At 43.5% G+C, this 12054-nt stretch overlaps 2 protein-coding genes across 2 annotated transcripts; both read left to right on the forward strand.

Moving 5' to 3' along the window:
• The first annotated feature begins 2241 nt into the window (after window positions 1-2241).
• Window positions 2242-5559, forward strand: LOC144463809 (protocadherin beta-16-like). The gene has a single exon (XM_078169353.1). The coding sequence runs from the start codon at window positions 2279-2281 to the stop codon at window positions 4967-4969; it is 2691 nt and encodes an 896-aa protein (XP_078025479.1). The 5' UTR covers window positions 2242-2278; the 3' UTR covers window positions 4970-5559.
• Window positions 5560-8416: 2857 nt separating this feature from the next.
• LOC117261154 (protocadherin gamma-A2-like) lies at window positions 8417-11329 on the forward strand. The gene has a single exon (XM_033633432.2). It carries the CDS (start codon window positions 8912-8914, stop codon window positions 11327-11329), a length of 2418 nt encoding a protein of 805 aa, XP_033489323.2. The 5' UTR covers window positions 8417-8911.
• The last annotated feature ends 725 nt before the right edge of the window (window positions 11330-12054 follow it).

Consider the following 12054-nt stretch of genomic DNA (forward strand, 5'->3'; position numbering starts at 1 on the left):
GTTTTACAGAAGCCTCTCGACAGAGAGAAGCAGGACTACATTTCACTGCTGTTGACTGCTATAGACGGAGGGGAGCCGCAGATGTCAGGAACAATGCAGATATTTGTCAGTGTATTAGATGCGAATGACAACGCACCGACATTCGCTAAACCGCTTTACAAAGCAAAAATACTGGAAAATTCTCCAAAAGGCACCAGCGTAACGACTGTAAGTGCATCTGATAAAGATATTGGGGTGAACGGAGAAATATCATATCTGATATCCAATACTGAACGCCTTTTATCTGAATTGTTTAAGATGTATTCTAAAACTGGTGAAATTATCCTTGTCGGTGAAATAGATTATGAAAAGGCGAAAACATATGAAATGGACATTGAAGTTTTAGACAGCGGAGGACTCTCTGATTCCACTAAAGTAATAGTTGATGTTATTGATATAAATGACAATAATCCTCATATAAACATTGTCTCTAAATCAGAGTCCATATTAGAGGACTCTCCTCCAAACACTGTTATAGCTATGTTAAGTGTTAATGATCCAGATTCCGAGAATAATGGAGAGGTAGAGTGTAATATAGACGGTAACATTCCCTTTAAAATACAAACTACATTAAATGGATTTTATACTTTGGTTACAGAGGTCGCTTTAGACAGAGAGATCGCTTCTCAGTATAATATAACAGTGACGTGTTCTGATGAGGGAGTGCCCTCCCTCTCCAGCAGCGTCACTCTCACCTTACAGATCTCTGATGTGAATGATAACGCGCCTGTCTTTGAGAGGAGCTCATATGAGGCCTACATTGTAGAAAACAACACACCAGGCCTCTCTATATTCACAGTGAAAGCCAGAGACGCTGACTGGAACCAGAATGCCCGTGTTTCTTACATACTGGAGGACTCCTCTGTTAACGGAGTGCCAGTCTCCTCATATGTGTCCGTCAGTGCTGATAGTGGAGTCATCCATGCAGTGCGCTCTTTTGACTACGAGCAGATCAAAGACTTCCACTTCCGCGTCAAAGCGCAGGATGGAGGCTCCCCTCCACTCAGTAGCAACGTGAGTGTGAAAATACTGATCCAGGACCAGAACGACAACCCTCCTCAGGTGCTGTACCCAGTGCAGACTGGTGGCTCTGTTGTGGCTGAAATGGTGCCTCGTTCAACAGATGTGGGCTATCTGGTGACTAAAGTGGTGGCTGTTGATGTGGACTCTGGACAGAATGCCTGGCTGTCCTATAAACTGCAGAAAGCCACAGACAGAGCGCTGTTTGAAGTGGGCTTACAGAATGGAGAAATAAGAACTATCCGCCAAGTGACTGATAAAGATGCTGTCAAACAAAGACTGAGTGTTATAGTGGAGGACAACGGGCAGCCCTCTCGTTCAGCTACAGTCATTGTTAACGTGGCGGTGGCGGACAGCTTCCCTGAAGTGCTGTCTGAGTTCACTGACTTTCCACACGACAAGGAGTACAATGACAACCTGACTTTTTACTTAGTCTTGGCTTTGGCTGTAGTTTCCTTCCTCTTCATCACGTGTTTGGTGGTTATTATATCAGTGAAAATCTACAGATGGAGACAGTCTCGCATCCTGTATCACTCCAGTCTCCCTGTCATTCCATATTATCCACCACGTTACTCAGACACTTTGGGGACAGGGACTCTCCAACACGTGTACAATTACGAGGTGTGCAGGACGACAGACTCCAGAAAGAGTGACTGTAAGTTCGGCAGAGCTGGTAGTCAGAACGTGCTGATAATGGACCCCAGTTCTACAGGGACGATGCAGCGGATACAGAGTGACAAGAGCATCCTGGATGAACCAGACTCTCCTCTCGAGGTTAGAAAATGATAACAATCACAATGTTTAATTGCTATGCAAATGAAAGTGATGGCACTTGTGCATTAATTTCATAAGGCAGTTGCTCTCAGTAGCAGTTAGAAAACACCATTGATAAATGCCTGAGTAGTTTTGGAAAACCCACAAAGTTTTCATTCAGCACCATGGACAGTTACACTTAACCCTCCTGATAACAGTGAATGCACCCATGTGTTGTGTTTTTATTGATCGTCCTTTTGTCCATACCTTCTTTTCATATACTGTAATTTAGAAAAATACGGTTTTGTGATCACAGCAGAAACTAAATCACTTGAGCATATAAGTATCAAACTATATTTAGGAACATCAATATGCCAAATAAATGGCCACATTTTCTCTATTTTTAGTTCCATATGATTACCAGTGTAACTTTGCACTGAGCTGGCTGTCTGATATCACTTGTAATATGTATTTTCAACTCAAAGGGTCGCTGTTGGCAAGCGTGTCGCGATTTAACTCGATGTTATTTTTTGTCTGTGTCCTGCCCCTTCGTGTACATACGGTGGACACAATCGGAGAAAGACAGAACACACAGTCCGCACTCATACGGAGGCCTGTGAGGAATATTATTGCTGGATATGTTGTTTTCCTTTCTAACCTTGGACTGGATGACGATTTTTGTGTTTTCAACTGTGGCACTGACTGCATCGGGAAATCTTTTGTTTTAACGGTGCAGGAAACGACATCAGACAGAACAATGAGACGGCAAGTACTGTTGTTTCTCTCGATGCTGTGTCTCAGCGATGTGCTCGGCCAGGTCAGCTATTCCATTCCTGAAGAAATGTCGAAAGGCTCTGTCGTTGGTAACATAGCGCATGATTTAGGTTTAGATCTGAAAAGGCTGAGATCAGGTAAAGCTCGTGTCTATACGGGAGGCAGCGTAGAGTACATCGGGCTGAATAAAGAAAGGGGAGTCCTCCTTATCCAAGAGAGGATAGACAGAGAGGCTTTATGTGGAGAGACGACGCCGTGTGCTTTACATTTCCAGCTCATTCTGGAAAACCCAATGGAGCTGTTTCGTGTAACAGTGGAGATCACCGACATAAACGATAATACGCCCAGTTTCACTGATGCAGAGAAACGCTTTGAAATCAGCGAGTCCGCTGTGATTGGATCGAAATTCATCTTAGAAAATGCATTTGACTCTGACATTGGGATGAATGGCTTGCAGCGATACTCTCTGAATCCAACAGAACATTTTGTATTAAAACTTGAAAATCAGGCAGACGGAAGTAAAAAGGTGGAGATGGTTTTACAGAAGCCTCTCGACAGAGAAAAGCAGGACTACATTTCACTGCTGTTGACTGCTATAGACGGAGGGGAGCCGCAGATGTCGGGAACAATGCAGATATTTGTCAACGTATTAGATGTGAATGACAACGCACCGACATTTGCTAAACCGCTTTACAAAGCAAAAATACTGGAAAATTCTCCAAAAGGCACCAGCGTAACGACTGTAAGTGCATCTGATAAAGATATTGGGGTTAACGGAGAAATCTCATATCAGATATCTAGGAGCAAACGTCTATTTTCTGATCTGTTTAAGATAGATTCTAAAACTGGTGAAATCATCCTTGTCGGTGAAATAGATTATGAAAAGTCGAAAACTTATCAAATGGACATTGAAGTTGTAGACAGCGGAGGACTCTCTGATTCCACTAAAGTAATAGTTGATGTTATTGATATAAATGACAATAATCCTCATATAAACATTGTCTCTAAATCAGAGTCCATATTAGAGGACTCTCCTCCAAACACTGTTATAGCTATGTTGAGTGTAAATGATCCAGATTCCGAGAATAATGGAGAGGTAGAGTGTAATATAGACGGTAACATTCCCTTTAAAATACAAACTACATTAAATGGATTTTATACTTTGGTTACAGAGGTCGCTTTAGACAGAGAGATCGCTTCTCAGTATAATATAACAGTGACGTGTTCTGATGAGGGAGTGCCCTCCCTCTCCAGCAGCGTCACTCTCACCTTACAGATCTCTGATGTGAATGATAACGCGCCTGTCTTTGAGAGGAGCTCATATGAGGCCTACATTGTAGAAAATAACACGCCAGGCCTCTCTATATTCACAGTGAAAGCCAGAGACGCTGACTGGAACCAGAATGCCCGTGTTTCTTACATACTGGAGGACTCCTCTGTTAACGGAGTGCCAGTCTCCTCATATGTGTCGGTTAGTGCTGATAGTGGAGTCATCCATGCAGTGCGCTCTTTTGACTACGAGCAGATCAAAGACTTCCACTTCCGCGTCAAAGCGCAGGATGGAGGCTCCCCTCCACTCAGTAGCAACGTGAGTGTGAAAATACTGATCCAGGACCAGAACGACAACCCTCCTCAGGTGCTGTACCCAGTGCAGACTGGTGGTTCTGTGGTGGCTGAAATGGTGCCTCGTTCAGCAGATGTGGGCTATCTGGTGACTAAAGTGGTGGCTGTTGATGTGGACTCTGGACAGAATGCCTGGCTGTCCTATAAACTGCAGAAAGCCACAGACAGGGCGCTGTTTGAAGTGGGCTTACAGAATGGAGAAATAAGAACTATCCGCCAAGTGACTGATAAAGATGCTGTCAAACAAAGACTGAGTGTTATAGTGGAGGACAACGGGCAGCCGTCTCGTTCAGCTACAGTCATTGTTAACGTGGCGGTGGCGGACAGCTTCCCTGAAGTGCTGTCTGAGTTCACTGACTTTCCACACGACAAGGAGTACAATGACAACCTGACTTTTTACTTAGTCTTGGCTTTGGCTGTAGTTTCCTTCCTCTTCATCACGTGTTTGGTGGTTATTATATCAGTGAAAATCTACAGATGGAGACAGTCTCGCATCCTGTATCACTCCAGTCTCCCTGTCATTCCATATTATCCACCACGTTACTCAGACACTTTGGGGACAGGGACTCTCCAACACGTGTACAATTACGAGGTGTGCAGGACGACAGACTCCAGAAAGAGTGACTGTAAGTTCGGCAGAGCCGGTAGTCAGAACGTGCTGATAATGGACCCCAGTTCTACAGGGACGATGCAGCGGATACAGAGTGACAAGAGCATCCTGGATGAACCTGACTCTCCTCTAGAGGTTAGAAAAGTATAACAATCCTAATGTTTAATTGTTGTACAAATCAAAGTAATGTGCATTAATTTCATAAGGCAGTTGCTCTCAGTAGCAGTTAGAAATGGCCATTTATAAATGCCTGACACGTTTGGTAAAGCCACAAAGTTTTCATTCAGCACCCTGGATAGCGACACCTCACGCTGTTATCAGCAGTAGATGTACATACATGTTCTGTTTTCATTTTTCGTATTGGCTGTATACATTCTATTCATATAGGTTATATTTCAAAAACACTCCTTATGTATATACACCATTAAATGTGTAACTATTTCACTTGAGTAAAATATTATCAAATTGTGACATTTTTGAAATATCAGTTTGCCAAGTTCATGGCCTCATCTTCTTTATTTTCACTTCCATATGATCACCAGTGTAACTTTGCACTGAGCTGACTGTCTGATATCACTTGTAATATGTATTTTCAACTCAAAGGGTCGCTGTTGGCAAGCGTGTCGCGATTTAACTCGATGTTATTTTATGTCTGTGTCCTGCCCCTTCGTGTACATACGGTGGACACAATCGGAGAAAGACAGAACACACAGTCCGCGCTCATACGGAGCCCTGCGAGGAATTGTATAACTGGATATGTTGTTTTCCTTTCTAACTTTGGAGTGGATGACGATTTTTTTGTTATCAACTGTGGCACTGACTGCATCGGGAAATCTTTTGTTTTAACGGTGCAGGAAACGACATCAGACAGAACAATGAGACGGCAAGTACTGTTGTTTCTCTCGATGCTATGTCTCAGCGATGTGCTCGGCCAGGTCAGCTATTCCATTCCTGAAGAAATGTCGAAAGGCTCTGTTGTTGGTAACATAGCGCATGATTTAGGTTTAGATCTGAAAAGGCTGAGATCAGGTAAAGCTCGTGTCTATACGGGAGGCAGCGTAGAGTACATCGGGCTGAATAAAGAAAGGGGAGTCCTCCTTATCCAAGAGAGGATAGACAGAGAAGCTTTATGTGGAGAGACGACGCCGTGTGCTTTACATTTCCAGCTCATTCTGGAAAACCCAATGGAGCTGTTTCGTGTAACAGTGGAGATCACCGACATAAACGATAATACGCCCAGTTTTACTAACGCAGAGAAACGCTTTGAAATCAGCGAGACCGCTGTGATTGGATCGAAATTTGTGTTAGAGAAAGCGTTTGATTCTGACATCGGGATGAATGGCTTACAACGATACTCGCTTACTCCTACTGATAACTTTGTATTAAAGCTTGAAGATCAAGCAGACGGAAGTAAAAAGGTGGAGATGGTTTTACAGAAGCCTCTCGACAGAGAAAAGCAGGACTACATTTCACTGCTGTTGACTGCTATAGACGGAGGGGAGCCGCAGATGTCGGGAACAATGCAGATATTTGTCAATGTATTAGATGCGAATGACAACGCACCGACATTTGCTAAACCGCTTTACAAAGCAAAAATACTGGAAAATTCTCCAAAAGGCACCAGCGTAACGACTGTAAGTGCATCTGATAAAGATATTGGGGTGAACGGAGAAGTATCATATTTAATATCGAGCAGCAAACGTCTCTTATCTGAACTTTTTAAGATTAACTCGAAAAGTGGTGAAATTATCCTTGTAGGTGAAATAGATTATGAAAAGGCAAAAATGTATCAAGTAGATATAGAAGTTGTAGACAGCGGAGGACTCTCTGATTCCACTAAAGTAATAGTTGATGTCATCGATATAAATGACAATAATCCTCATATAAACATTGTCTCTAAATCAGAGTCCATATTAGAGGACTCTCCTCCAAACACTGTTATAGCTATGTTAAGTGTTAATGATCCAGATTCCGAGAATAATGGAGAGGTAGAGTGTAATATAGACGGTAACATTCCCTTTAAAATACAAACTACATTAAATGGATTTTATACTTTGGTTACAGAGGTCGCTTTAGACAGAGAGATCGCTTCTCAGTATAATATAACAGTGACGTGTTCTGATGAGGGAGTGCCCTCCCTCTCCAGCAGCGTCACTCTCACCTTACAGATCTCTGATGTGAATGATAACGCGCCTGTCTTTGAGAGGAGCTCATATGAGGCCTACATTGTAGAAAACAACACACCAGGCCTCTCTATATTCACAGTGAAAGCCAGAGACGCTGACTGGAACCAGAATGCCCGTGTTTCTTACATACTGGAGGACTCCTCTGTTAACGGAGTGCCAGTCTCCTCATATGTGTCCGTCAGTGCTGATAGTGGAGTCATCCATGCAGTGCGCTCTTTTGACTACGAGCAGATCAAAGACTTCCACTTCCGCGTCAGAGCGCAGGATGGAGGCTCCCCTCCACTCAGTAGCAACCTGAGTGTGAAAATACTGATCCAGGACCAGAACGACAACCCTCCTCAGGTGCTGTACCCAGTGCAGACTGGTGGCTCTGTGGTGGCTGAAATGGTGCCTCGTTCAGCAGATGTGGGCTATCTGGTGACTAAAGTGGTGGCTGTTGATGTGGACTCTGGACAGAATGCCTGGCTGTCCTATAAACTGCAGAAAGCCACAGACAGGGCGCTGTTTGAAGTGGGCTTACAGAATGGAGAAATCAGAACTATCCGCCAAGTGACTGATAAAGATGCTGTCAAACAAAGACTGAGTGTTATAGTGGAGGACAACGGGCAGCCCTCTCGTTCAGCTACAGTCATTGTTAACGTGGCGGTGGCGGACAGCTTCCCTGAAGTGTTGTCTGAGTTCACTGACTTTCCACACGACAAGGAGTACAATGACAACCTGACTTTTTACTTAGTCTTGGCTTTGGCTGTAGTTTCCTTCCTCTTCATCACGTGTTTGGTGGTTATTATATCAGTGAAAATCTACAGATGGAGACAGTCTCGCATCCTGTATCACTCCAGTCTCCCTGTCATTCCATATTATCCACCACGTTACTCAGACACTTTGGGGACAGGGACTCTCCAACACGTGTACAATTACGAGGTGTGCAGGACGACAGACTCCAGAAAGAGTGACTGTAAGTTCGGCAGAGCTGGTAGTCAGAACGTGCTGATAATGGACCCCAGTTCTACAGGGACGATGCAGCGGATACAGAGTGACAAGAGCATCCTGGATGAACCAGACTCTCCTCTCCAGGTTGGTCACTTGGGATGATTTCAGTTGAAACATTATTGCATGTTTTGTGTGACTCATAAATTCCCAGCCAGACGTCATTAACACTAGTCTACAATCAGCACCATGGACAGAGGCACTTTACCCCCTGGTAATTTCTCCGTTTTCTTTAATCAATGCTGTTGCCAGTCGCGAATGTGATGTTATATTCGAGCCTATATTTGTGCCAGATCATCTATCTATCTATCTATCTATCTATCTATCTTTTACATGCAAACATTTGCACAATATGTATTTACAATGATGTGACCGTAACATGACGATAACACACGCTTTTATTTTATTTGAACTCCTCCTCCTTATATCAAAATACCTTATTGTCATTCCACTGTATCACAACGGCATGTACGAATGACGTTTTTAACGAGATTATCAAGTAAACCCCCCTTTATTCAATTTTGCATTTCTTTTGTCATCTATCTGAGTGGCTCTTACTCGTGGTACAAATACAAATTCTGTGCTTTCAAGTACAGTGTTGTTTTTTTCTCTCTCTGAGAGTTTCCTGTAGTTCATTGCTATGTACTCTTAGGGCCGCTGTTGGCCAGTGTGTTAATGTTTCACGGTGGATTTAAAGAGAAACCTCCCCCATAATGACGATATCAGTGAGAGAAGGACACACACGGGCTCACAACGTCAGCGTACACTAAAACGAGGACCGTGCAGGATTATTTTCATCGATTTGGACTCTTATGGAGTGAAACCTTGTACTGGTTTTTCTTGTTTCATCATCTGTAATGGACCGTAAATATCCGGGCATCGTGGAACATAATTTGTCTCGTTACATTTCGTGAGGAAAATGTCGGGCAGAACAATGAGACGGCAAGTACTGTTGTTTTCCTTGGTCCTTCTCCTCAGCTCAGTGCTCGGCCAGGTCAGCTACTCCATCCCTGAGGAAATGCAGAGTGGCTCTTTAGTCGGTAATATTGCTCAGGATTTGGGTTTAGATGTAAAACGACTGAAATCAGGTAAAGCTCGTGTGTATACGGGAGACAGCGCTGGGTACATCGAGCTGAATAAAGACCGAGGAGTCCTCCTCATCAAAGACAGGGTAGACAGAGAAGCGATTTGCAGACAGACGACGCCTTGTGCTTTACATTTCCAAATAATTTTAGAGAATCCCATGGAGTTCTACAGTGTTACAGTCGAGATTACAGATATAAATGACAATCCTCCCACCTTTGAAAAAAACGAAGTCAGTTTTAAAATCAGCGAATCTGCCGTAATCGGAGCAAAATTTGTGTTAGACAGAGCTATAGATCTTGACGTCGGTAAAAATGGTCTCCAAAAATATGATCTTAAGCCTACCGGTAATTTTGTATTGAAGCGAGATAGTCAGGGTGATGGAACAGAAAAGGTCGAAATGATTTTACAGAAGCATTTAGACAGAGAAAAGGAGGAACTGATATCTTTAGTTTTAACTGCTTTTGATGGAGGAGAGCCGCAGATGTCAGGAACTATTCGGATTTTCATCACAGTGTTAGATGCCAATGATAATGCTCCAGTTTTTACACAGTCCACCTACACAGCAACCGTCTTTGAAAATGCCCCAGAAGGGACAGTTGTCACCAGCGTTACTGCGTCAGACGCAGATTATGGAACAAATGGTAGAATAAAATATTCAATTACAAACAGTTTAGATCAAGCCCATGCACTGTTTCAGATAAACGAAGACAGTGGTGAAATTCGACTGATTGGAAATATTGATTATGAAAGTGCACGGAATTATCATATTAACATACGTGCAAGTGATGATGGTGGACTAACAGATTCTTGTAAAGTCATAGTTGAAGTGGTAGATATGAACGATAACAAACCAACGATTAATATTATGTCAAAAGTGAGCATGATAGCTGAACACTCTAAACCAAACACCGTTGTAGCAATGATGAACGTTCAAGACCCGGATTCAAATGAAAACGGTAAAGTTAACTGTTTTATCAACGATAACACTCCTTTGACTATAATGTCAGCATCAAATAATTTCTATAGTTTAGTGACAGACAGTGATCTGGACAGAGAGAGATCCTCTGAGTATAATATAACAGTGACGTGCTCTGATGAGGGAGTGCCCTCCCTCTCCAGCAGCGTCACTCTCACCTTACAGATCTCTGATGTGAATGATAACGCGCCTGTCTTTGAGAGGAGCTCATATGAGGCCTACATTGTAGAAAACAACACACCAGGCCTCTCTATATTCATAGTGAAAGCCAGAGACGCTGACTGGAACCAGAATGCCCGTGTTTCTTACATACTGGAGGACTCCTCTGTTAACGGAGTGCCAGTCTCCTCATATGTGTCCGTCAGTGCTGATAGTGGAGTCATCCATGCAGTGCGCTCTTTTGACTACGAGCAGATCAAAGACTTCCACTTCCGCGTCAAAGCGCAGGATGGAGGCTCCCCTCCACTCAGTAGCAACGTGAGTGTGAAAATACTGATCCAGGACCAGAACGACAACCCTCCTCAGGTGCTGTACCCAGTGCAGACTGGTGGCTCTGTGGTGGCTGAAATGGTGCCTCGTTCAGCAGACGTGGGCTATCTGGTGACTAAAGTGGTGGCTGTTGATGTGGACTCTGGACAGAATGCCTGGCTGTCCTATAAACTGCAGAAAGCCACAGACAGGGCGCTGTTTGAAGTGGGCTTACAGAATGGAGAAATAAGAACTATCCGCCAAGTGACTGATAAAGATGCTGTCAAACAAAGACTGAGTGTTATAGTGGAGGACAACGGGCAGCCCTCTCGTTCAGCTACAGTCATTGTTAACGTGGCGGTGGCGGACAGCTTCCCTGAAGTGCTGTCTGAGTTCACTGACTTTGCACACGACAAGGAGTACAATGACAACCTGACTTTTTACTTAGTCTTGGCTTTGGCTGTAGTTTCCTTCCTCTTCATCACGTGTTTGGTGGTTATTATATCAGTGAAAATCTACAGATGGAGACAGTCTCGCATCCTGTATCACTCCAGTCTCCCTGTCATCCCATATTATCCACCACGTTACTCAGACACTTTGGGGACAGGGACTCTCCAACACGTGTACAATTACGAGGTGTGCAGGACGACAGACTCCAGAAAGAGTGACTGTAAGTTCGGCAGAGCCGGTAGTCAGAACGTGCTGATAATGGACCCCAGTTCTACAGGGACGATGCAGCGGATACAGAGTGACAAGAGCATCCTGGATGAACCTGACTCTCCTCTAGAGGTTGGTCATTTGGGATAATTTCAGTTGTAACCCTTTTGCATGTTCTCTGTAACTGATAAATTCGCAACAAGGCGCTACCTATTATCAATGTGCAATCAGCACCATGGACAGAGTCACTGTTGTGGCCCTGGTCTTTTTTCCTGTCTTTGTTAGAATTACTTAACTTAACGCTGTTGCCAGTGGCGAGTATGTTTGTGTTTGCAAGCCTGTATATGTGTCTGTAGTTGTTTCTGCAGGGGATGGGGGGCGGGCCAGTATTTTTCTTAAGTTGTTACATGATGCATGGATGTGTAGAGAAAAATAAGGATGCTTTCTTTGGGTAAATCAATAATTAAACACTCAAATCTCAGACTTAAACCAACATCGTACTGAGACTAGCCAGATAATACTCCTCTACTACTGCTTGTCATAATAATAATACTAACAATAATAATAGTAATAATAATGATAATTTTGTCTGTATTTAAATAACTGTATCTCTCATCATCATTACCAACTCTTGCTGTTTGCTGTGTTGAACAGAAAGGGCCGCTATTGGCCAGAGTGTGGCAGTCTTCGATAGCGGTAGCATCTGTACCTCCCCCTTTATATTATGACACGGTAGACAATAAAGCAGCCACAAACCGCCTGTCCTCGTTTAAAGGGAAATCTACTCTGGGATATGGAAGGCTGTTAGTTTTTGTTGATCATTTCGTTTGGATACGGTCGGATATTTTAACACCATTCGTATGGATTACAGTTTT

This window comes from Epinephelus lanceolatus, chromosome 7, assembly GCF_041903045.1.
Source record: "Epinephelus lanceolatus isolate andai-2023 chromosome 7, ASM4190304v1, whole genome shotgun sequence".
NCBI lineage: Eukaryota > Metazoa > Chordata > Actinopteri > Perciformes > Serranidae > Epinephelus > Epinephelus lanceolatus.

Excerpts from the sequence above, each read along its gene's own strand:
- LOC117261154 (XM_033633432.2), top strand. The coding sequence starts at position 8,912 with ATGTCGGGCAGAACAATGAGACGGCAAGTACTGTTGTTTTCCTTGGTC.
- LOC144463809 (XM_078169353.1), top strand. The coding sequence starts at position 2,279 with ATGTATTTTCAACTCAAAGGGTCGCTGTTGGCAAGCGTGTCGCGATTT.